The following is a 26,818-nucleotide window of genomic DNA, read 5'->3' on the forward strand; positions in this document are numbered from 1 at the left end:
AGACATAGGAATACTGCGTCTAGAGGCGAAACGTGCTAAAGCGGTGAATGGGCGGCATTACAAACAAAAACAATTCGATTTTACATACATGGCGTAGAAAATACCAGACTCATCCCAAACATATATGAAAACATCTGATTTCCAAGCGTTAATTCCCCCATTTCCGGGCATTATTTCCTGCACTGTAGCCGCACAAATACACTAGCGATTTCGCGTTTCCAAAACTTGGCCTCGGGCGACGCGACGGTACGCTACATACATAGAGACGAACGCAACAGGCACTCAAGACAAATGCGTGGGTGCAATGCCTTTTTTCAGTCCTTTAGAAGACGTCATTTTCGATTTACAAGTTTCTGATATGTTCGTCGTTCGCGCGTTCTGCCGGCTCCAGCTGCACACTCCCATGTTATCACTCTTGGCAATCGCCCATCGCGTTTTCAACAGGCGTGAGTACCGAAAGAAGGTATATGTTGTTGCGGAGCCACAAAAAACGTCACAGACTTGTCCGTCTAAGATTCATTACATGCCAAACTAACTTTATCACCACGGCCGAGCTGCGTATCGCTAACTGCGTCACAGCGCGCTGTGCGGCCAGCGCGCCTCAAAAGTACCCCAGAAAGTAACAAAATTACTTTTCAGTAATGTCTGGCGTCAGAGAAAGCGGCAGAAACTTCTCCTAGCAAGATGCACTAGACTACACACCACGGCTGAGTTCTCGCTAACTGCGACACGGCGCCCTGTGCGGCCAGTGTGGCTCAAAAACCGAAATAAGTTACAATAGTCCCATAGGAAGCGTCGGAAACATGTCTCAGCACGATTCATTAATTCAAACTAACTGCGCCAGGATGGCCGAGCTGTTTTCCGCTAACTGCGTCGTAAGTCTCGGTCCCGTGCCGTAAGCCTAATTGCGTCGTAGATTGTGAAACAAGATTTCTCACCTTGCCGTAGTCCAATAGTGCAGTGGTGTTTTGTCCCAGTGCAGAAGGAACGCAAGAATACGCCGAGAGCCCAATAAACCAGGTTACATTTAAAAAAGAAAAAAAGAAGGAGACAGACGGGTCGCCGCGCGCGAGCGCTCAAACGCGCGCGCAGCCATCCTCGCTGGCTTCGGGCGAGTGTCTGGCGGATGACACATGTATCTGGCGCGTCATGGACCTGTGGCTAGGTAATGATGATGATATAAACTTTAATTTTCGAGACGGTGTTCCCGAGCGTTTGAGCTGTGGATCACTCTAGGTGGGAGGGTCCCTCATTCCAGGAATCCTCTGGCCGCGATAGCATCCCGGGCTCTGGCGACAAGACGTCGTTGTTCGTCCAGGGCCGGGGTGTAGATCTTGGCCTCCCACGTCTCGGCGAGGAGGTTCACGTCTTCAGACGTTGTATGTTTAGTAACGGCGTCTTCGGGGCGCCACGGGCACTCTAGTAGCAAATGCGCCAGAGTGTCTGGGACGGCGCAGATCGGGCAGTTGTATGTGTGTAGTGTCGGGTGGATGCGATGCATGAGGATCCCATGGGTGTATGTATTGCTCTGCAGTCTTCGGAATGCGGTGCTTTCCTCTTTCGTCAGTTTTGGATGAGGTGGCGGGTACACCCTGCGTCCCAATCGGTAGTGTTGGAGGATGGCTTTATACGTGGGGGGTATTGTCTCCGTTTCCGTTGCGTCAGCAGGCGGTCGGGGGTCTCGCGAGGCGTCGAAAGAGGCCCGGTTGACGTGGTCGCGGGCCGCGGCGTGTGCCGCTTCGTTTCCCTCGAGCCCCTCGTGCCCTGGTACCCACGTGACGCAGGTGTAAGGGAGTGGAGTGCTTCTTTTCTGCAGAATTTTGACTGCTTCCACCGATATTCGGCCTCTCGTGTAATTGCGCACTGCGGATTGGGAGTCCGTGAAGACTGCGACCGCGTTCGTGCTCGTGGTGGTGGCGAGGGCGATCGCCGCTTCTTCCGCTGTCTCCCAGTTCCGCACCCTGACTGTGGCGGATGCCAGTTCTTTGCCTCTCGAGTCAACCACACTCAGGGCGTAAGCGGTTTTTCCCGGGTATTTGGACGCATCTACGTAGCGAGCATCTGGATCGTGCTTGTGGCGTCTTCGGATGGCGTCGACTCGAGCGAGCCGGCGTCCCCAATGATGCTCGGGATGCATGTTGCGCGGTAGTTTGCCGATGCTCAGGGATTCTCTTAAGCATGGCGGTATCTTGACCTTGCGGTCCGCGTCGGATATGTAGCGTTCTGCGTAGCCGAGGCGCGCAAGGACCGATCTGCCCGTCGGCGTGAGCTTCAGTATCTCGAGTTGGTTGGTTTTCTGGGCTTCCACCAGCTCTTGCCAGGTGTTATGAGCACCCATTTTGAGAAGTCGGGTGGTAGATGCCACAGGTGGTAGACCCATGGCGAGCTTCGTAGCTTTGCGGATGATGACATTGAGCTTGTCGACTTCGCAATTCTTGAGAGCCAGGTACGGGGTTGCGTACGTTATTCTGCTTGTCAGTAGAGCTTGAACGACTCTCAGGGTGTCTTGCTCCTTGAGACCACTGCGTCGATTAGTTACTCTCCTTACGAGGTGTGTGAGTTGGGAGATTGTGCGTTGGAGCCGTGGGAGCGTGGCGACTCCTGATCCATCTCGGTGGAGGTGCAAGCCGAGTACTCGAAGCGAGGCGACCTTCGGTATTTGGATCCCGTTGAGCGTGACGCATGGGTCTGGAGCTTCGTAGGTGGGAGGTCTACCCCTCGTGCGTGCCTTGAGTACGAGTAGCTCCGATTTCTCAGGTGCGCAGTGGAGGCCGCAGCTATCAAGGTAGTGCTCGATAACATCAACCGCTTCTTGAAGGCAACGTTCTTGCTCTCCGGTGCTCGTTCCTCGCGTCCAGAGCGTGATGTCGTCCGCGTAGAAGGCGTGACGCAGGCCTGGGATGTTTTCGAGAAGCCGGGGGAGCTTGAGGAGTGCCACGTTGAATAGGAGGGGCGACACGACGGAGCCTTGCGGCGTTCCCCTGTTCGGCAGCTTGAATTCCTTACTGCGTAAGTTTGATATCCCCACCGTGGCCGTCCGGCCGGTGAGGAAGTTACGGACATAGCCATAGGTCTTTGAACCGCAGGCGGTATCCTCGAGGTTTTGTAGTATCGCTTTGTGGCTGACATTGTCAAATGCGCCCTTCACGTCGATGGCAAGGACGCACGACTTGTTATTCTTGCTGAGGTGGTCAATGAGGTCATCCTTTAGGAGAAGAAAGACGTCTTGCGTAGAAAGAAGCTGGCGGAAGCCGAACATAGTGTCTGGATAGTGCCCATTGTCTTCGAGGTGCGATGTGAGCCGGTCGTGGACCATATGCTCAAACAGCTTACCAACGCACGAAGTGAGAGAGATTGGTCTCAGGTTATCGAGAGCTGTGGGCTTGTTGGGCTTTGGTATCATGAGCACTTCCGAGTGCTTCCACGCGGCCGGCAGCTCTCCTTTATCCCAGCACTCGTTGTAATACCGGAGGAGAGCCGTCAAGGCCTGTTGGGGCAGCTGTCGTAGGTGCTTGTTCACTATTCTGTCCTTGCCTGGGCTCGTGTTTCTCGTGAGCTTGGAGATGGCTGCTTGGAGCTCTGCTGGTGTGAAGGGCCGGTCCAAGTCAGCGTTGGGTCTGCCTTCATATTCTTTGAGTGGCGGGGTTGTCGCTGGTTGGGAGGGACCGCGGAGCTTGTTGCATAGTTCGCGGAGTAGGTCTTCCTCCGAGCCGTCGTAGTTGTGTGCTAATCGACGGATGTGTTGCCGTTGCTGCGTCTTGGTGGGACCTTCGTCGAGGAGAGCGCGCAGCAGGTAGCAGGTGCCACGTTTTCTTGGTACTGAGCGTGCCCTGAAGCTTATCGCAGAAGGCGCGCCAGTTGTGTCGCGCTAGCTGTTCAGCATACTCCTGCGACTGTTCTGTCAATAGGGCGATTCTTTTCTTGAGTTGCGTGTTGAGTTTCTGCCTCTTCCATCTCTTGAGTAGGGCCCTTCTGGCCTCCCAGAGGTGGAGTAGGTGAGTGTCTATGGCGGGGTGATCGTCATCAAGTTGGATGATTTTTGTGAACCGTTCGGCGGTATCCAGGATCTGTTTGAGCCAGGTGTCGATGTCCGATATGGTAGTTTGATCGTCGAGCTCGGTTCTGAAGGCATTCCATTGCGTTATTCTTGCCGTGCCAGTCCTGGCCGGTCGACGTGCGTGCTCGATGTCGAGTTGAACGATGTGGTGGTCACTACCAAGAGTGTCTGGGAGACAGGTCCAGATCGCGTTCTTCACATCCCGCGTAAAGGTAAGGTCGGGGTTGGTGTCTCTTGAGATGCTGTTTCCGACTCTCGTAGGCTGGAGCGAATCGTTCCACAACGTGAGGCCGTGTTGCTGAGCGGCGTCGTGGACTCTCGCGCCTTTCTTCGTAGTGGTGGCATAGCCCCAGGCCGTGTGCGGGGCGTTAAAGTCCCCTACGACTACGAGCCGGTGTCCTCTTGTGCGTTTTCGGAGTTCGCGGATGAAGTGATCGTAGTCCGCGAGCTGGTCTCGCGGTGGGCTGTATACGTTAGCCACGTAGAGGCTTTGATGCGACTTGCGGTCGGGTATGATTTCCACTATAGTGTTCTCAATCGTGGTGTCTTCTATCCTGTGTTCTTGGGCCGTAATTGTCTTCTTGAGAAGTATGGCGGTTCTTGTGGTTGTGGTGAGGGTGTTGTATCCTGGAAGCCTAACTTTTTTGGTGTTGGTCTCTTGGAGGGCGATGATGTCTGGTTGATTTGTCTTTAGATATTCTTGTAGATTTGCTAAGCGGGGTCTGTAGGATCTACAGTTCCAGTGCCAGATGCGGAAAGTCGATTGCGAAATGGGAGTTTTGCAGTTAGAGTTTGCCATCCACAGGAGCCCCAGGTGCGTTAACGTGCTCCCGTTCAAGAGAGTTCGAACGGGAAGGCGTCTTGCTGTGTGGCCGTCGTTTCTTCCTTCCGTGCCCTTCCTCAAGTTCCGCGTGGCTCATGTAGTTGTTCTTGACATGGGCTATGAAATTAGTGAGCTGTGGCTAGGTAAGGCAAGGAAAATAAGTCGCAAAGCTTAAGTTCATTTATACGCAAAACGTTTTAGTTTTCGCGGCAAAGAATTAAAGAAATAAATGAATGCCTGTTAACTTAAGTTCACTTTCTTTTTTTTTTCGATGCTCGCGGCAGCTAACGTTCGGTGTCAAAAGTATAGCGTGACGTATGGTGACGTGTTTCCTGTTGCCAGTTTTTGCCGAGTGTCCCCTCTTGTTGAATTTCTTTCTCTATGGATTAATCTAGAACCTTCGATGACTCAGGTGTAAAAGCCGACGCGTTTCGCCGCTGATCAGATTTTCGACGATCGCCGACTGTGTTCGCCGCTATTGTTGTGCTTTGAGTGTAGCTTGCTTTTGTGGGCACAGGTTCGCCCAATAAACAACCAGTTTCGTCATACACAGTGTTACGACTGCTTACTTCAGCGTCACTACTACGTGACAATATAAAAGCAATTTCATGAGAACGGAAGAAACAGGAAAGATCTAACGGAATGCAGAGACCACTAGCACACCACTTGCAACTAAAACAACACCGTTTCTTACAAGTCATATTCATTACGTTACAGCTAATGCTTATAGGAAGTTATTCTTTCTAAGAAGAACGTTAACTCTGGATACCCCTGCTGTAAGAAGATTAGCGTACAAATCCATTGTCCTCCCAGTCTTAGACAATGCTGCTATAATATGGGACCCCTATACAAAAGGTAATATTCTGAAACGAGAGAATGTCCAAAGGAGAGCTGTACAGTTCATTTATAACAATTGTCGACGCCTATCAGTGACCGAACTACAAGCGCGCGCTAACCTAACCCCGTTATCCGATAGAAACCGCTCATCACGTCTTAAAGTTTTATAGCAATTAGTTAAGGGGCACTATAGCGTCGATGTTAGCGAATGGATTACATTTGCTTCCGGTTATTCAACGCGCTAAAGTCATTACCTAACAATAACACCTTTTCGTTCTTATAATGAATCTTTCAAGCATTCAATTTTTCCACGAACAGTCAGAGACTGGAATAAGCTCGGCAGCTGCACCGTTGAAGCATACTCTTTGTCAGCTTTTACATCCCTTCTTGATGTCTGAAACAAAATTGGTTATTTTTATAGTGACTGTCCATATGATATCTGCGTTTATTGTTACTCTGTTTCATTTGCACATTTGATAAATACTTTGTGTAATTTTTTTTTCTTTTTCTAGTGTTCTTTTTTGACTGTGACCTGTGCATGTTCATATATTTTGTATGCGATTATGTTGTATTTTCTTTCATGTATTGTATCCCACTCTGCTAACCCCCGCCCCCCGGAGGGGGGTGAGGGGGCGTTGTAATACCAACCATTAAGTAATAAATAAATAAAATAAATGTAACTGCCTTTGTGCGGGGTGCATGTATATACTCGAATCATTAGATTTTTGAGTATATTCCGGATAAAAAAATGAAACACTCGTCGCAGGTTTTGACGTGAGCGGCAAGAATTTTCTCTCAACTATCGCCACGACGTTCAAAAAGCTCGGTGTGACTAGACACCGCTGGCAAGGCGACGGCATCAACAACCGGTTCATTGATAACTACCCTACGCTTCGGATGTCCTGGGTGACTGCTCGGCGATCTCTCAACAGCTCGGTGCACGATTATGTGGACAAGGCCTATGTTTGGACAGCTGACAACGCATTCACAATCCGTCGATTTTTCAGGTGACCGTTTCTAACTTCCACCTGTTTTCAAGCATTTGACAAGACTAGCCAAATCCTGGTGATTTTATCCTGAGCATTTGAAAATAAAGTAAACTGCAGCTGCTAGAATAAAGCCACAACTTCGACTGGACTACATCAAGAGACAGGCATAACTTTTGTTGCAGTTCGTATTTGGCGAGTAAATAAAAATAACAAACTGATATCAAATAAGTGTATGAACTGTTCGGGCACGTGTTGCATTTCCGGAATTTTGATCGAGTAGTGCTTGAAGCATATTCATCTAATTGGACTTTTCAGACTATAGCAGAAGTTCTGAAATATCGCACTCCAAATTCCGTCACGTAGTGCACTATCTTTCCCCACAAGAAAGAGGTAAACAAAAGGTTTCAATCTTGGCGTTGTCGGCACTAGTTTGACAATGGTAGCCTCAGCCGGGAGTTTTAATTGAGAAGAATACTTTTATTCTTCCGGAAACGCACCGACAAGCATTTACGGTTGCCGCACTTGATTGCGCGAGTGTTGCGAAGCGATGCCACCTTAAAAGTACTTTGCGAGTTCTAAGCTTGGTTTTCAGTGGGGCTTTTTCGTTCTCGGCGATAGGTGATGCAAAGCCATATGGTGTCACAGATACTACAGTGTGGAGTGGTGGAACAGGTAGTGCACGAGAGATGTCTCTGCAGAGAGCCAATGTTCCGGCAAAGCGACTTGTCTTCGTCTGGCCCACGACAAAGAAAAAACTACTTGTCGAAATACGGAGTTCCTGCAGAGACATCTTTTGTTCGATCCCTGTTCGACCACTCAGACGACCAGCCCCTTGTGAAAAATATGTGTCTTGTTTAGAATTGATATGAGCAGACATTACATAAACTGATTTCAACTAAAGAGTCATTTTCTTTCTAGCGTAATGTAAAACACGAGAAAGAGAAATTTTAAAAAAGAAGGAAAGCCGTTCGCGGAAAACAATGCACAAGAAAATAAACAAAAGAGAAAGATATTTCAAGACACCGAAATGATCATAGTGGCTTGATGCAATTCATGAGCAGCTTTTGACACAGTAGCCGTTCGTTTTAAAAAGAGATATCTATTTTTTCATGAATTTAAACAACCGATTCATAGGCTGAAGGGGGGGGGGGGGCAATGGGCGGTAAAGGGAAATACTGCCCCTTAGTTGGGAGTAGGAATCAAGCTAATTATCAGAGAGGCAGGGGCGAGAAAATGAGAGGGCGTTAAGAGTAAGGACTTAGCGTGGAAGCGTGGGCGTGTTGGTGATGCATTGGAACAAAAAACAAGAACAGCGCTGTGTGCGTGTCGCTCTCTCGACCTTGTCTTTCTTGCGCTGTGTGCTTCCTCTTTTTTTCATGAGAATAATGAGCGGGAACTAAATGAACAGCAAGGATGGAGGGGGCGGGGGCGGTCGTAAACAGCAGTCAGACAGCAGAACTCTGGTAGTACTTTGCCTGCGCAAAGGTCAAACAAGAATTGACAAGGGATGAACTAAGCATATCTGTAGAAACGAAGCCATCTCCCAGTGAATAACGGGTCTTATATGCAATAAATGTATCCACAAAAGAGAAATTTAAAACGCTATTTTAACGCCACAGTTCGCGCAAAAGGTATGATCATGCAACAAAAGCGTTCTATACTTGTATGTACAGCAGCCTGTTAAACTACAAGTGGCAGGACTGCGCGCAGTGAACAAAAGAATATTTTTTTTGCGTTGAGAATTAATATGAAAACGTACGAAATTCAAATCAAGTTGATGTGACACTATTTCTCCGTTTCTATTATTTACCATTCTTTCGGGATTATACGTTGGCATTTCCTCTTCCACCGTAGGATTTTCAGCTAAGTAAACATCCAACAGCCATTTGGGAGCGTCTTATGTTAAAGTCGTAACTCAATCGCAGCTTCACTGTGCGTATTTTTGTTTTGTAGAGAAACGAAAACACGTGTGTCATACTTAAGGCCACCAGCTGTGCTGTTGATAGTGAAAGTTATAGTGGTGAGTTAAGAAAGATAATAGCAATGATATAACGTAGTATGTCCACTGATCCTTCAATCTCACTGATTCTATGGTAAAGATTGTAATGTATTGATTGAAATGTGATGATTTCAATGTAGTGCTTTAATTCGTTAAACAGTATAATGACACTGTCCACCAAGCCCCTCAGCCATGAGCACCTACCGTTGTGACGCTGTGAACCTTGACCATACTGGCCAAGTGTTATCGGTAGCGATAGGCCTTCAAAAGTACCAATCTCGTTCATGCTTGATCTTCTAAATATGGGAGGTTTTATTCAATGGCGCCTGAAATTTTGATTTTGTGAAAGCCTCATGCCCTTGCGGATGCTTACGGGACAAGCTAAATGGCGTTGAATGACTGAATGTCTCGCTCTAATCTCTTTTAAAGAACTCACTTTATGCTGTTTCGCCTGTGCTACGATGATATTATGGTAAATGAGCAGTGCAAAAAAAAAAACGTGAGAAAATAGAATGATCGGCACTTGTGCGTACCAGGTCCTTAAATCACCGGAGTCTTCGTCTCTTCCTTTGGAGTAGGGATGTGACCATTTTAAACGACCATGCATAGTCGCCAAAAAACGATTTCAGCGCACAGAAAAATTTACGAAAGAAATCAGAGGCCTACCTCAAAAACTCTGAAACATTAGGTCCGCTGGTCTCGGTTGCATTCTAACCACAGAGCAGCGTTGGATTTGTGGATGTGGCAATCTGATGCAGGAGAAAAGATTTCAATGTGAGCCACGACGGCAAAATCTCGCTGGGCTAAATGCGAAAAAAGCTGTTGTTTAGGAGTGATTTATGAGTTCGGTATGATCAAAATTATTATGGAGGCTTGCATCGTTCGGGACCAAAACAATAACTGCGGGAACTAAACTCCAACAATTATCTTTACGAAAGAAGGCGTTCACTCCACTTATCATTGATCTGCTCTTGACTTCTGAAAATGCTGTTTAGCTTTTACATTGCCATTGAAGAATATATAATCCAGTGATTTCTGGATATCCGAATAAAATATTTTGAAAATTTATGTTGCAAGTGCCAAAAGGTACTTGGTAGCGTGCTACAGCATAAACACCGCAAGGTTGGGGATGTTCTCTAAGAGAAGGCGCATAAATGTATAAATTGTTGCAAATCTCACACAACAAACAAACAATACCAGGTGCGATGTCACTTGAAATCATCTTCAGAAGAAATAGCTAATGTGAGCTTTCTGTGCTTTTTGTTTCAGGAAGAATATCGACGGCATTGTGACAAACTCTCCAGGAAACGCATTGACCGTTCTCAAGGAAGAAGAGTTTTCGATCAAGTATAGGCTTGCTAATAGTCTGGACGATCCGTGGAAACGAGTTATTTAGCCTGCGCAGCAACATTGGCAGCAAATTTCCTTTTGTAATCGCATTACGCGCATTGGTATTGGAGGAATAAAGTGAACAAGTTTGTTATTTTCAGTGCATATCTTCGAGCATGCCACAAATGTACTGCGGACACGAAAACAAGCTGTGGAGACCACGCAATAGTTCTAAGGTGGAAAGAGGCAAGAGGCCGTCCCGACGTACGCGAGACTTTACTCTCCACTTCTCTGTTAGGCTACCGTTGCTGCTTCTTCGTAGCTATATATATATATATATATATATATATATATATATATATATACATACGTGTGTGTGTGTGTTGCAAAGGAGCAAAAAGCTACACGTTTTTTCAGCGGCATCTCCAAAGCACGGCCAGGCGCACTGCATCGTGGCCATCGTTGTAACCAAGCCGACGATATCATTTGCAAGGCCGGGAATGTTCCAGACTCAAACTCCGGCACCTCCACCAAATGTACTGGCATTAATTGCAACGTTCAAATGATGTCCTAGGCGTGACTAAAACAACGGCTTCTGAAAAACACGTTTATGTAGCACGTATTGAGCAACAGAAAGCTGTATGGGGAGTTTTTCATGTTGCTCTACAACTTTCTCGTTGACACTTTCATAATTAGGACAGTACTTCTCGAGTTAGCTAATTAATTACAATTACCTAATTAAAGCTCAGCAACGAAAAAATTACTGGCGGCTACTCCACTGCACTGGAAACAATACGCACTAGGTTGTGTTCGCGTTACGCCGTTCCTCCTTTTTTTAAATCGTGCTGCGTGATAGCTGGGACACCCTGTATACACACGTCACTGCAGTTATGGAATGTCCTCCGATTACGACCAATTTGTTTCCTCCTGAGCCCGTGCACAAAACAACCATATTTTATTAATTTGCTTTTTTCATATCATCGGCTAGGGTAGCCAGCTGTCCCACATTTATGGCATGGTCGCGATCACGAAGTAAGATAGAGAGGAGCGCCCACTTGCTTATCTGGCAATGCATTTGCTGCGGGCAACTAAAACGCGCCCAACGTTCCGCCGTGCTCTCTGCATCCGCTTGCCTCCTCTCGTTTCCTTCAGCTTTCCGAGGCACTCTCTTCCTTGTCGCTCTTCCCTGCGTGTGGGTATTAAAATCTCGCGCCACCTCGTGGTCAAGTCACGGATTGATCACGTCGAAAATCTCACAAGCAGCAAAAAGTGAGTCAGGTATACTGAGCTTTGTTGCCCGTGTCGCCCGGTGAAAAGCGATGTTATCGCGGCGCGCGGTTCTCTTGCAAATGCAACTGGAAGAGGCTGGACCACGGATGCTACCGATAAGCAGGCGAAATACGAACACTACAAACGAAATGATATCAAGAGCGGGGGGGGGGGGGGGGGGGAGCAGGGGAGTGAAGAAGGAAAAAAGCCTGCCGTATGAGCAGGGCGGTGGCATTAGCAATAACAGGTACCGGACGACTGCAAACCGATGCATCGACATCAAAATGGAGTGCTTTGTGCTTCGATGCTCCTTTGGATGTGTTATTGCTGATATTGGATATCACATCCAAATCACTGGTCTAGCCTGCGTGAGACAAACTATTATTACGCTTTATGATTGGGAATTGAGATTGCTAAGCATTTAAAAGTGATCCACACTGCCTTCGGCTGACTGGCGCCTTTTGTGCGTTTGGGCATCTGTATGTTTGTATACACATGCGTATAGGATTCCCGGTTTCGGAATAAACAGTTGTGAGTGTAGCACTCGTCTTTCATTTCCTCTCGCCTCTGACTGTTATCTTTTATTTCGAAGTTTTGTGCTACTAAGTATCATGTCAAGACGGTTAAGCTTCGTGTGCACATTCCCTCTCTCTACTTCTCCTCTTCGAGAAAGAGGGCAGCAGTGTCTGTGTGCGTGTGTGCGCGTCAGTACCTTTCCCTCTGCTGCGACGGTGGTGTTTAGAAAATACGTTGAACTGACTGCTATTTGACGACTCTACAAGGTAATATACCTGGTAGCGAAGCTTCTATAGAAGCCTATACGTTCAATACATGGCGATTCATCGGCGGGTAATGGGTCTTAGCGCCATCTTTGTGACGAGGGAACACTTCCGGGGGAAGATAAATATAACGCCGTATCGGTTAAAAACAGAAGTGACGTCATTTTGTTCTCCAAGGCAGAAAATTTGTTTTGGTCGCCTGCCATTAGAGCTGTATATTCAAATGCCCTTCCATTTGACTTGATGGGTGTTTTGAGCTTTCAGCGCGGAAACCGATGCAGGAAAGGTTCAGCCATACGGGTGTCGAAACGGCACCCATGCGCAGAACTTACTTTGTTTGAAGGCCGACGAACGCTTTGGGCGTTGAGTGCTCGTCCTTTCGTCGGACGCCAAGCCCGTCGACCAGCGCAGCCGCACAAAATCAGCTAAAGTAAACAATTATCTGGCAGTCGTAACTGACTACTTTTTACTGAACAGGTTAAGAAACGATGAAACTACCCACACACGAAATTCAGACAAACGTCGACGAGCAAAACAACACAACGTGTGAGGGGGCGTATTGTAAAAGGTGAACTTTACCAGCGCGCATTTCTGCACACTTCAAGAGCTGCATTGCATTGCAAGTCATAGCGGCGTCACTGCCCGCCGCTATCGGTGGGTCCTGAAAAAAGGTGTTTATTGATGATGATAAAGTAACGCAGAGTTGTCTTTTCTTTTCTGGCTATGCGTATATAAAATTGCTTAGGAATATTATTTTCGTTGAATGAATCAATGTGTGTCTCCTTTTATTAATTTTTTTTTTTGCTTTCCTCATATTTGTTTCCTCCTGACATAGTCACGCTTCAATCACTGCTCCCATAATCACCCTTCTTCTTTCTGGGGTTTTACGTGCCGAAACCAGTTCTGATTCTGAGGCACACCGTAGTGGAGAGCTCCGGATGAATTTAGACCACCTGGGGTCCTTTAACGAGCTCTACAACGCAAGTACACTGGTGCTTTTGCATTTCGCCTCCACAGAAATGCGGCCGCCGCGGCCGGGATTCGATCGCGCGACCTCGTGCTCAGCAGCGCGACGCCTCAGCTGAGTCACCACGGCGGTTTAAATAACCACCCTTACTGATGTCGGTGACAATTTGTTCTGAACCGCTTTTCGCCCGAAGCTTCGCGACCTATTTGAATTGACCTTGCACTCTCTCCTTGTCCTGAGCGAGGGCTGTTCCGAAGAAGATGCCCCCGCCAACAGACTTCAGGCATCAGCTCAAGCTTAGAGCGTAGTGTACAGCTCTCCGTTACGAAGCTTGTAGAGCTGACCGCTCCGTAGCGATGTACTGAAACGTCTTTATTACTTGCTACGTCGATCAGTCTCGCGTCTTAGCCTAGACCCCCTCCTGCTGACCAAGCTCCAGTTTGCTAGGACCACGCTACTGTGCACAGTTTAACACAGCCAAAGCGAGTTTCACAGCACTTTACGTGCAACGAAGTCCAGCGTGGAGTCGTGTGCACTGTGTAAAATAGAAACCAAAGAAACCAAAGTCCTAAGTTTTCGCTCTGAAACATATTTATCAATGACTGCAAAATGACAGAAGCCTTGTGTCAGGTTATGGTTATTAGACCCATTCCTATAGGCAACTTTTTTTTTATTGAAGTACCCTAAAGGCCCATTAGGCATTGCAAATGGATGCTACAATAAATCAATAATAGTGACAGTAGACGCATTCAAACAGGTAATGCATAGTAAAATAAAAGCAAGAAAACAAGCCAAAAAATTAAAGCCAAACCGTAAAAGCTATTACAACGACACATCCTAAACATCCGAAGAACCATTCAGTTTGTTTTTCTTTTTATGCCAATATGTACTCTGTAATATTGATTCCCACGCGTCACAGTTTACCGACACTACATTGAAAGCAGTTTGTACGTTTGATGCTGTGAAAGCTGTGGAAATGTGCTGCTACACCACAGCTCGAGTGGCAGCAGTTACTAAGAACAGCCAGTGGCCCAGACATTATAGCACAAAAGACGTGTGGCGAAAACAATTTTTGTTAGGCATTTACTGCTTACGAAAATTGCCTAAGTTCATAAAATATTTATTCGAAATTGCCAGCCACCACCAGAGTTATGTTGAAGGTTGAATTATGTGACGTCCTTGAAGCAATGGCTGGTATACTGGGTTCACACGGCAAACTCTCGTCCTTCGATAACGGGCACAATAGTTAGCAGTGTTAACAAAGAAACCTTCAATCTATATAAGCAACTGAACGCACCCTATATAGAAGGACCTGCATTTGTGCGTCAAGGATGTATCACGATGTATTGATCACAAAAGCGTCTCGCTTTCCGAACATCTGCGTTGCCTCTTAAGCCACCGGGTAGGCGGTCTACAATTTGAGCGGGGCGACATCGCGCAAGCATCTTGCAGTCCGCTGTTTCACTTGCTATCTCGTGATTTTCCGGCGCCGTGCTTTCGTCAGCGGTGGTCTGCTCGGAGAGGTGTGTGTTCCAATTGAGCACCGCCTACTCGATGACGTAGGAGGCTAAGCGGACGTTCGGAAAGCGAGCCGCTTGTGCGATCTACTGTACAAGTGAGTTCTCACTGGTTCTCACATCCTTCGGAGTAATCGAGGTATATTTGGTGGGCTCTTCTTAGTGTTGAGTCATCATAGACACCGGCTGCGCTTTCTCATTGGCGTCCTGGGGGAGGGGGGGGGGGGAGTATTCTATAAGAGTACACCCAGTGGACTGTGGCACTGTGCAGTGCGGCTGTCGCCGATTGGCTCCAGCAGCACGATCGAGCGACAAAGAGACTGGCTGGCTCCTTGTCGCTTGTGCAGCGGGAGCCAATCGGTGGCAGCCGCAATGGACAGTCCACTAGGTGGCCTCTTAAAGAAACCCCCCCCCCCCCCCCTGTTCACACAGCAACTCCGGGGCGCCGACTGCGTTTAATGCCGCTTTTTACCACCGCAACCGAACTGCAGACATGCAACGCGTAGCCCATAAAACGTGACGCGATAAATAAAAATTAGGGAAGACTGGCTGACAGAAAACTGCACAAGAAGGTGTTGTCTAACGGTGTGAGTTCTACGAAATTTCATTAGACGTCGTTTTCGATCAGCGGCTTTGCAAACTAAACTGTTGGCCTAGAAGGTATTCCTCAGGCTCATTTTAGAATGAATACAGCAAGCTGGGCGAGTTGGTCTCTGAACATGTTTCGTAGGGGTGGGCAGCGCTACCCGGACGTCCCTTCCTCTGTCCTTTGTCCGGGTAGCACTGCCCACCCCTAAGAACATGTTCATCTTATAATACGCGAATATTGTCTGGGTTCCGTGTACTAAACAAGAAATCGACAAGATAGAAGGCATACTGAGGAAAGCAGTTAGATTCGTTTCTAAGAAATACAAACAAGGTCACACGCCCACTGAGGTAATGAAAGCTGCAACTATACGAACATTCTAAAACAGAGCCAAATCATCATGTTTTAAATTCATGTACCAGCTCAATTGCGGTGTCCTGAATGATCACGCTTTCAAAAACATCACTAAATTAAAGACATGTTCCGCGACAAAGAAACACTCGGGCACATTTATTGACCACAATTTCCATAAGGACATGCTACAGATTTTCTTTTTTTCCCCTAAGCAAGAAGATAATCTAATGATCTGAATTATAGCACCTCGCTTCAAATGTGTTGCGCAGCCATAGAACATAAGGAGTCAGTAACCGAGTCCCGTTTTTAGGAATGTTCCTTTCCACATGTTAATGCCGCTGCCTCTCTTTAATATTGTCAGAACACTTTCATAGCTGCTTGCGTTTGCATAATATCTTTCGATTGATTTCTTCTTGCTAATCAATTTATGCCTGTTGGTAACCATGTATGGTTTCTTTTTCTCCATTCCTTGTTGGTATTAGATTATACATTATAAACCACTCTTATTACATGATTACAACATGTTGCCTTAAAGTTATAACCGATATATTCTTACAGTTTTAAATGTGCCTAGCCTGCTATCATCGCATTCGGGATTTGCAGTAAGTCTAAATAAAATAAAATAAATGGAATTGATAATGCAGTTTCAAAGCAGAAAATTGGAAATCCGGTGCAGGTTGCGTTGTTGGTTTACATGGATCACACCGCCGCACGCCGGCCTTCGCTGCACGAGAACGGCTGCGAAACTTCAGCAACAAAAATTCTTGGCAGATATGTGCCTATCTGAGCAACTGATACATCAAAGACAGTTGCGCCACCCTCCGTGGTTGCTCAGTGGCTTTGGTGTTGAGCTGCTGAGCACGAGGTCGCTGGATCGAATCCCGGCCACGGCAGCCGCATTTCGATGGGTGGCGAAATGCGAAAACACCCATGTACTTAGATTTAGGTGCACGTTAAAGAACCTCAGGTGGTCCAAATTACCGGAGTCCCCCACTACGGCGTGCCTCATAATCAGATCGTGGTTTTGGCACGTAAAACCCCATAATTTAATTTTTAGACAGTTGCGCTGTTCAGGCGACTCATGATACCTGTCAGAAGTACTATTCCCTGGCCCGTGTCCTCACTCGAACGCAGCAGCAGTGATGCACGAGATTATCAGTATCTTTGATGTATCAGTTATCACACTGGCATTCATCTGCGAAGGGTTTTTGCTTTGAAGCGTAGCTATCATTGAATTACAAAATAAAGGTTAACTGATTTGCGTGCACCACACACAAATACACAAAAGATTTTTTTGCGAGGTTCATTAAAGCGTTATAGTTGCCTACATCTCATAGTTTCGCTTGGGTCGGTCGGTCATTGGTCGCGTTCTTGCCGAGTAGGTTTCCCCTGACTTAAAGAAGAAGAGAGAGAGAAAAAACGTAGAGCGTCCTACGGTGGGATTAGAACCCGGTTTTATACAGGGTTTACTGAGTACAGCCAGGAAACAGACCCCTGTTCGACGAAGGGGGCGAGAACTTGCTTGTGCAGCTTCGCGGTCTTTCATGTACTACTTACTCAGAGTGACATGCCTCTACGAAGGACTTTTACCGCGAAGCATTCTTGGCGATTTCAATCCAGTTTTCTGTATAGTCTTCCGCCCTTCTATATACCTTGCAATTGTGTTGGGACGATCCCGAAGATGGTACTAAGCAGATCCAACGCACATGTTGGAGTCTGTGCGGGGAGAAGCTTTTGTCAAGAAGTTAATGAAATGCCATAAATTTGCCATTTCATGCTTTGTCTTTACCGTAAAGAAAAGCGGCACGAACGTGTGCTCTCGCGCAACAGTGCTACTCAATGTGACTAATCTTATATTCACTTGTATTTGTTAATTTTTCTTCATTCATTTTAAATTTACTACCCACCTATTGGCCACTCCCCTGTTTTAGCTATGTGCCCTAGTATGAAAATTACCAACATAACCAACACGTGGCGACCATATGAAAAAAGGTAGTTGGCGTTGGCATGAGAGAAGGAAACCGGCCATTGCGGCTTTCTAAACTTCTGTTAAGTCATACATGTCCGTCAAGTGACCAATTACATGAGCATACTGAAATTTAGCCGAAACAACGGCCTCAGTGTTTCGGTCCGCGTGTGTGTGTTCTGTAAGCTATGGAGTTAAATTAGGAAAAAAAGAATTGTTAAATAGGATTCAAGCGGACTTGTACCACCTCTGGATAAGGTGTCTGTCGTTACCACTTTTTTAAGAGCAACACGTCTTGTAGTTTTTCTGTGGTGCATGCTGTGTCCATCGTGATTTATAACGGCTTTCTAGGCCATCAGTATGTGATGGTATGGTTACTGTTGGCACGTTTCTAGGCATATAGTATTATAAAGCATGCAATAAATGCCATGTAAAAAAAAAAAAACATTGCGGCGTATTAGACCATCGGGATGGGGCACGGGAGGGGGGGGAGGGGGGCTGATGTTCGAATCCCGCCGTAGGACGCGCAATTTTTTTCGTTTGACTGAGTGGAAATATACACGGCGAGAGACAGACCAGCTACCGACGGGCTTAACGCCTCAGGTGAAACCATAGGATAGTAGGCGAAAGAAGCTTCACTGTAATTTTTTTTATTTATTTATGTCACCTACATCGCCTTGAAGGGCTATTATAATTGGTGGGCGTATAAAAATATCGCAAGCATTACAGCAGTATACAAAACTTTTCGCATGGCACACAAGTAAGAAGATAGTATAATGTTTTTCAAAGAAAACTAACAAGCTTACACTTCTTAAGCGCCGCAGCTAAACTGCCTTTATCGCCAGTATCCACAACCGCAGCTGGTCGCCGATTGCAGCCAGGAATCGTTTGGGGAAAATTAACTTTTAAACAGCTTTGTTCTGTACTTGTAAGCGACTAGATAGTGCGCATGGTACACTCGCCTGTAAACACAATAAGGCCTTAAAATATGCTTATCTTGCTCTATTCCAGTTCTAAAACTATACTCAAACAGTGCGACTGATATAAGGAGACCCAGGGAGACAAATACCACAGAAAAGCACATTTTCTCTGCCATTTGTGTCTCAGTCCGTAGTCGGGCTGCTTGTGTATGGCTCTGAAGATGAACCAGCAAGCCCTCACCAAGATTTTACTAATCTAGTTCTAGAGTTGTCATTGTTGAGGGCCTCAAAATGTGGGCTGACGCAGAAGGTAGTGCAGTCTATGTGCCACTGTGTCTGTGGAGTCTCTAATAGTGGGTCAACCCGAAGTGAGTGCAATGCAATATTGTTGGTGGTATGTGCCGCTCTTTGACGAACCTCTTTAACGCGAACATGGCTATGTGCGTGTGCGTATGTGCCATATGTGCCACCTAATATGTTGTGCTGGTTATGTACCCCAGGGGTCACTGGGTATGTGGCACTCTTCAGTGAACCTATGATGTCAGCTTGGGCCCAATGAGTATCACAACAACAAACATCATGCTTGCATTCTGAATCAGTTCATAATACCTCGAAAAAGAAGCATTAACAGTTCGCTATAGAACAGCCAATACGATTCATAAGAATCATTCTCTAGGAAACCAAGCATGCTTCGCAGATGTCAAAGGGAGTTAAGGCTGCTTTAATATTCGTTAAGCAATAGTGGAACAAACCCGCAACAACATGGAGATACGCAATTGAAAGCAAGGCGGGTTAACCAAGGCCCTATCGTCCTGCTTTGGCGTGAGGCTAACTCTAAGGGGCTTTATGTCCAAACTAGAGTGTGGTGGGTTCCCGGCCATTAAAGCATACCAGGGAACGAAGCGCTGCACGCTGCTGTGAGCATGGTACCAACGTTTAACCGCCGCAGCAATGTAACAACCTTCGTTCCTTCACAAAGTGGCAGCACATCCGAGACATCCTTCTTACAGCAACCACAGAGACGCCGACAGCTTCTAGAGCACCCACGCCAACACACGGCCGAAGTTGTTCTGCGTGCCCGTTTGCAGCACGCAGGCCACTCGTACGCCAGGGCCACTCCGGCACTGTCTTTACGCCGTTGTTCTTGCGCGCTGGCTTCCGTGCGCACATGAAGACACCTGCAGATTAACGTGATGGCACAGCTACCACTGATAACGACGGGTTTAAGTTGTGCAACCCGGCTACCACCCCAACAACCAGGCACCGGCCAAGGGAGGGCCCCAAGTACGCAGCACTCCTACGCAAACACCGCCGCCAAGTGACCAGCTGCGATGATGATGACACATCTTTTAATTGCATCATAGGAGCAGCTGTTGTAGTTCGAGGAGTGCGACCGTTTCTCAGCGGAGGCCGACAGTGTCTTGCGAGCGCTGTGCGCCTTGCCTGCGGAATCCGGTATTCATCGCATGGTGTAATTGTGCGAAGAAACTTTAGTAGATAACTGAATTTGCTGCCGTCTGTCTTTTCTCCAACTCCGTTAACACTAGTACACCGAGGAGCCATTCACACTAATAAAGCTTTATCATTGTCATCAAGCCCTACGCAGTCTCAGAGCAGTGGCTTTCTACTTGTATTTAGGAGCGAAAATCAGGCAACAGTGAGGTGTAAGAAAAGACAACAGTGTGTGTATAAAGAGCGCTAATTCTTTTTGAAGATAACACTGTGCGCTGCGAGAAACTCCTGTGAAAGCGAACGCGTTGAGAACTAAAGAAATCAAGGAAGTATGATTTTTTTTATTCGGTGCAGCGGCATACACAAGCATGGTGCGTTGGAATGGGCAAATAAGGTTAGCCGACTGCAGAACGACGAAAACAGTGGCGAATTCGTAAATATTTGGCAGGGGAGAAGTAAGAAGAAAATGTGCGCTCGATTGGCTGGCGCTAAGTTCGGTGCATGCTGCATGCGTAACATTCACGATATCGGTAAGCATGTCCTTCTTAACATGCACATTTTAAATTTTCGTTGGCATGCTAGAGCAGTTGTCTTCACTGCTGTGTTCTTCGCTTCCATGCTCCTCCTTCCATTTCGTGAGATCGACATCTGGTAGGTCACTGCACATTACTGTATCATCTCTGTAAAAAAAAAGAGACAGGGAAAACAGATAAGATCATTAGGGAAGGATTTCAGGAAATTCATGTAGGTATGCTGCTGCTTGGAAACTTCCCTTTGAGTGGCACTTTCTTGTGAGGTGGCTTGAGCGGGCGTTTTAAACTACTTTTCTGTTATGTAAAAACTTTTTAGACAAGAAATTTCATTGAACGCATTCTAATGAAATAGCTGCGAACGGTTAGACAATATTTTCCTATGAAGTCACGCCATCCCCGTCTAACTCGCATTCTAACACATGCCATTCGCCAACATTTGTGGCGAAAAAAAAAATAAACCTTTGTGGAGGATCCTCCTTCAGGAAACCTAAGAGTCCAGCACTGGTAAGCGGTCACGTGGGACTAGAACGCAAACATAACGCGCGTGAGTGCGCGATGAAATGTTTAGGAAGGTTATTGGACGGCATAATTAAAGTATTCTCGAGGACGTAGACTCTCGCCTCTTATGTTGGAACTGTGTGTATGATATGGCGTGTTGCTCTGTGCCTTCCTCTGCTCTTTTACTTCCTATATCCATTTTCTCTCTTTCTCTCGTTATGGCATTTACATATGTTGAGATGTTAATTAATAGTAATATTTGCACTAATAAACCGTCAAACATTCAGTAATCAAATACAGTACCCACGAACAACCCTGAGGCTTTAGTGCTAGCGCACGTATACATTAGAAACGCAACAAAAGAAAAAAGTACAGAAGAGTACGTGAAAAAATACAAGACATATTACGAGAAATCAAACGCAATAAATAAAACGGACAATTAGAAAAAGGACAGTTCAAGGACAAAGAAAAGAGAGAGTTAACGCAATTGAATAATTTGTCAAACTATGTTTCTGTGCATTCCATTGTTTCGAGCAGTTACAGTGGGTAAAGACAAATACCAAGAATAATGAAAATATGCGCGTTAAAAATCATTATTCTAGGGAAAATTGAGTGCTGGTGACGAAGCCCAAACCGCATGAGAGCGATCTTGTGCGCGACGGCAACGAGCGACGGCTTCGAGCGACGAAACGGGCCGTCGCGCGAACAGATCGTTCGTTCTTGTCGCTAGATCGCTCGGATCTGGAAATCTAGAATTCGTCGCTCGTCGCCCGGAAGTGCTATGAGCGACTAGCCAATAACGCGAAGCCGGAACTTTATATACATACGTCAAGTACTACCGATTGTCGCAAGGAACGAACAAACGACTAGATTTTCATACGTGCAAGGATAATAACGTAGTGTAACACCTTTAGAAATATTTATGCTGCTCTTTACACTTAAACCCATCAATTTAAACGAATAAAGCACGCGTCACGCCAGTTTCGGCGAGTATTTGCTGCCCTCATGCCGGCAACACCGGGAAGACGTCGCTCAAAGTCGTCGCTCGTCTCGTCGCTCGCATGCGGTACGACTTGTAGGTGACGAGCGACCGCGACAGCCATCTCCATCGCGTCGCTTGTCGCTGTCGCGCGCAAGATCGCGTGAATGCGGTTTATACTTGTCACACAGGAACATGCAAAGGTCTATGTTACCTGGTGACCTTGCGCGGGATAGGAAGCATGAGAAAATTGAGGAGCTTGGCGCAGGTAAGGATACCGGTAATGGTGCATCCAGACGAAGGACCGAATCCGGATTTTTAGCGGACGCGGACGACTATGCCACGGACCGTCCGGCTGCAGGCGCATCCACACGGCGGATGAAGCCCTAGCAGACGACAGCGCCACCGAGCCGGATTACTCTCGACCGCAGCCTCTGCGCTGGCTAGCAGCAGACTCGTTTGAGAGTTTCTTCCTACAAAATGGCGGCCAGCAAAAAGCGACGTTTGGCCGCGATGGCTGTTGTTCTGTTCGAGATTGACGAGGACTTTGATTTGTTTCCACGAAAACGGCGTTGGTGGCGGAAAGACTGGATGGGAAGGAAATAATAGGGGGCCTAAAACCTGCTCTACGAAGAGCTCCTGAAGAGTGACATCGACTAGAGTGTACTAGAATACGGTCGAGTGGGAAGAGCGGCTGGGGCGGCGCATGCTTTGCATTGAGGCGCCCGACGTGGAAAAATACTGTGGTGGCGCTGCGATCGAACTGGATTGGGCCGCATCAAGGTCGCGCCGTTGGAAACTGCTGGCAGGGTCATTCGTACTATTTCGCGCGCTGGTATTTGCGTTTAGATTGCTCAAATGGTGTTCATAATTGCATATGACATGTATTTATGCCTTAACAATAAATTGCTTTCTTGATCATTTTTATTTTATTTATTTTATTGCGATAGCAATTATATAGACACTTCAACCGGATTTCTGCCGTCGGCGTCGCCGTCGCCGTCGCCGTGAGGTTCCCTATAGATAAAATCTTCGCCGCGTGCCGTATGCCCGAGCGGAAGCGTGCGGGGACGCGCGCTATCACGGAGAGCGAACGCACTCAATCTCCCACGCCCAAGCAAGGAAGCGGGAAGCCAGCGCCGGAGGGAGCGGGGGGGGGGGCGCACTTCTACTCTGCCAACAACCACGCTCGTCGCTCGCGCGCACCGTCGCTTATCTCCACACGGCTCTGACCTTTATGTGCCGTGCATTCGCCGCTCAGGTTCCGTTGAAGCGATAGACCGCACGTACCTTCGCCCGTTGCTGCGGCGTATGCGCTTGCTGCCAGCGTTTTGACAGTCGTTGTCTGCAGTCATGCAGTGTGATCTATTCATGTTTGTGCGCGCTCACACCACGCTTGTTCAATCAGTTAGTAATAGTCGGGCCACATTTTCCAACGCACGCTACACATGCAATGCTGCCCGGGTCGGCAGTGCAGCGCTACAGGTGTGTCCCTTCGCACGCGCTGCCCACGGTAAGCGCTTCTCATCAACACCAGCGTTTCACACGCGCCTTCTCGTGGTCATCGAGTCTCTCTTCATGTCGGTCTACTTACGCCGCAGCACACCTGCTTACTTAATCAGCTCATGTTTACTACAATTCATATTGCTACCAAAGCCGCTCACCTTACTTCGTATGACATTGCTGTGTTGCTATCGCATTCATTGCTTCGCCCTTAGGGCGAAACTGCGACATTTTTTTAATGCCGTTCGGTAATTGCGCCTGTATTGCGGTCGCAGCGTCGGCTTTCATTCTACTATGCCATTGTACGGACACCCTTTGGAGAACAAATGGTTTTCGCGTTCTTCAAGCAGCATGCATCTCTCGTGCGTATTGTTGCGCATATAGTTTTCCATCAGTAGGTCTTGCGAAAAGCAGACGAAGAAACATATGTAACCTTCTTGCTTGCCGCTTCAAACAAGTAAAGCATATCTGCCCCATCCGGCGCCTCTACTCAGATTTACGGGAAGCATTGTTATAGATTAAAAATAGAAGAAGCGCTGCTATACCCTTTAGTAAACTGCAGAGCAACATCCATTCAAGTTTCCGCCTTCCTCGCGTAACAGAATGCGGAGTAATTGGTATGGAGTCATTTATTGCAGTCGGACCGCGATCGAGCGCCGAAAATGGTTTTAGTTAGTCATTCTATATGCTAAATATTTGGCCGTAAGCCTCACGTGGAATTTTTTTTTCCAGTGGATACTTCAAAAAAGAAAAAAAAAGAAGAGAAAGAAAGCCTGCGCGGTAGCCTAATTAGTGGCTATATAGTGGATATGGCGTTGCGCTGCTAAACTGGAGCTCGCGGGTTCAGGTCGCGGAATTCGATGGGAACGAAATGGAAAACGACTCGTGCACTTCTATTTAGGTGCACGTTAAAGAACCTAGGGGGTGAAAACTAAACCGGGTGCCTTATAATGATATTGTAGTTTTGCCACGTAAAACCAAAGAATTGGTTTAAAGTAAAAAAAAAGAGAGAAAAAAGTCGGTGGCTGCGTTCTTCGGCTTTTTTGTAGGGGTAAAATAAAGCATTCTCCAATCTGATTTCCGAGAAAAACATGTTACGCGCTTATCCTCTATTTCATACATAAATGTAATGCCGTTCCCAAATGTATGACCACTCAACTCAGCAGCTTGTACATTATAAACCTCTGCTTTCAGTTATACGGCGCACTATCATAACGATCATAATGAAACAAAGGAATGGCATGCCTCATATACACGTAGAGATGTGCAGATCTGTTGCGTTCATTGAAGAAGATGAGTGTGGTACCACATGAGGCACCCAGTTTTAATGGGTTGCAAACATGATGAGACTGTCAAAAAAAAGTTTTCCTTGTCTGAATCAAGTTTGCAGATTTACAGGCTGCCCCAAAACGGGGCGTTTATATTGAATGACAGCTAGGAACTTGTTAAGCAGCACTTATTAACACCCATGCGTTAATTATCTCAGGAACTGCGCCTCTGCGCAACAACCACGACTCTCCGGTGTTGCGTCCCGAATCGGCCGGGCGCATTCTTTGATTGTTTCCCATCGAGGCAGGCCCTTTCATGAGCGTCGCCGAGACCGTGACAGTGCCAGACACCGACGAGACAGGCAAACAAGCGAACCAACTAGGCAGTGCGCATTCTTTAGGTGCTTCCCCCGATGCCACCCCCTTCATCAGCAGCCGCCTACTTGGCGACGCGGCGCAACACCAGCTGGGACGCGATGACAAAGAAGCTCACGAAGCTTGCCCCCCTTCGTTAGACGCGGGGATTAGTGCAAAGGCCATTCTCCCGACCCGGGCAAGCTGACCGTCGGAGGGCAAGAAACAGGTCACCGACTTTCGTGGAAGGAGTGTCAACCCCCTGTTTCCGGATTGCCTCGTCCTTGCTTCGAAGGTGCAATATTGGAGGCGGAGTTCAGCGAACAAGACGGCCCTTCTGATTGGCCGCATGAAGGTCATCTGATTCCCTAGTCGGGTCAACTAGGGAAGACCGATGTTTTATAAGGAGACACCTTGCGTGCAGTGGTGTGTCCTGACGTGTTCTGATATGTGCTCAGACATGTAGTGAGCTGAGACTTTCAAAGTGCTCCCCCATGGAGTGGGCTTCCATAATTGGAGCCACTGTAAATACTGTAAGAATAAACCCTTTTTTCTATCGCTCTTACTCCCGGACGTACTCATCCCTTTGGCTGAAGGATCACCGGCCTAAACGCTACCCGAGTCTCAACAAACTGGCAGCAGCGGCAGAATAATCTCCGACCCGCAACAACGGATGGCAGCGCTGAGATGAAACGCCAACCCGTTCATAACAACTGGATGGCAGCTATGGGATGAATCCTAACCCCGAGCCGCGAGCAACTGGATGGCCATGGTGAGATCGACCCTTCAGCCAACGCCAGTCGCCGCCTTCTCGTTCGCGACCAACTGGATGGCCGCAGTGAGATGGACCCTGCAGCCAACGCCAGTCACCAACAACTGATTCACGAGCGACTGGATGACAGCGGCAAGATGGAACCTGCAGCCAACGCCAATCGCCAACTGGTTCGCGATCGGCTGGATGAACGCAGCGCATCATGACTGCACGGTACACGGTGAGTGCCTGGCTTTGCGCTTGAGTCATCGGATCTTTTAGCCTAGACTTTCTAAAAACCGATGAAGCGTGTACAACTGCCCATTTGATACTGTGGTTGTTGCGCATCCAAGCAGAAAGCAGCTTTCAGCATATATCTGAACCAGCTACTAAAGCCAGACCTCATTCTTGTGTGGGAGTAATTGGGAAGTAGATAACTACCGTAATTCTTATCATTTAAAGGCGGCCCAGGATTTTCGTCTTCTTTGAATTGATTCGATGCGGTGGAGGAGAACTTGGGTACTTGGAGCTACTTCTGTGCATAGGCGTTTGGTATCTGCTATATTTTCCAGGCTTCAAATTCTCTTCGGAAAACAGAATTGAACCGCTGGTAGTTTTTATACTTGCATTGCAATTTGTGTGGGTTTCGCAGCAAGTATTGTGGAATAGCTGAGCCAAAGCCTAAAGTAGTGACCATGGACCTCATGAGTCTGACTAGAGCTAGCTTGTTGCGGTTGTGTGAAGAGCTCGATGTAGAGGTAGAGGATGATAAAGCGGAAGCCGAAATTAGAGCCATTTTAGAAAGCAACAGTGATTATGAATACTTTGAATATTTCGGTAACTCCATTCTAAAAGAACAGGAACAGGAAACAATTGAGAATGAGCAGGAATTAAAAAGACAGGAATGGATTAAGCAACAACACGAAAAGATCAAAGCTCTAAGACAAGAGATTGAAATAATGGAACAGGGTTTTGAATTGGAGGAACAGAAATGTCAGGCACCCGCAGTAGTGGCGCACGGAAAGTGCGAAGGAGTAGCACGCACGGTTCTACCGATGGTAGAAAAAGACGCTGATCCCCGTGAGCCT

The 26,818-nt window shown here is 47.2% G+C and overlaps 2 protein-coding genes across 6 annotated transcripts in view; one reads left to right on the forward strand and one right to left on the reverse strand.

Moving 5' to 3' along the window:
* The window catches only part of LOC119466601 (dermonecrotic toxin SPH), a 75,367-nt gene extending 65,179 nt beyond the window's left edge, over positions 1-10,188 (forward strand). Inside the window, exons 6-7 of the mRNA XM_037727120.2 lie at positions 6,484-6,724; positions 9,975-10,188. Of these exons, the coding sequence (XP_037583048.1) occupies positions 6,484-6,724; positions 9,975-10,101 (368 nt within the window). The 3' untranslated portion in view covers positions 10,102-10,188. The remainder of the gene's footprint in view (positions 1-6,483; positions 6,725-9,974) is intronic.
* Positions 10,189-20,232: 10,044 nt separating this feature from the next.
* Positions 20,233-26,818, reverse strand: part of LOC119431833 (peroxidase-like) — a 219,545-nt gene continuing 212,959 nt past the window's right edge. For all 5 annotated transcript variants that reach the window (XM_049657755.1, XM_049657757.1, XM_049657754.1 and 2 more), the window contains one exon: positions 20,233-20,524. In XM_049657755.1, coding sequence (XP_049513712.1) covers positions 20,404-20,524 — 121 coding nt within the window. In that variant the 3' untranslated portion in view covers positions 20,233-20,403. The remainder of the gene's footprint in view (positions 20,525-26,818) is intronic.

Source organism: Dermacentor silvarum, chromosome 10, assembly GCF_013339745.2.
Source record: "Dermacentor silvarum isolate Dsil-2018 chromosome 10, BIME_Dsil_1.4, whole genome shotgun sequence".
Classification (NCBI taxonomy): Eukaryota; Metazoa; Arthropoda; class Arachnida; order Ixodida; family Ixodidae; genus Dermacentor; species Dermacentor silvarum.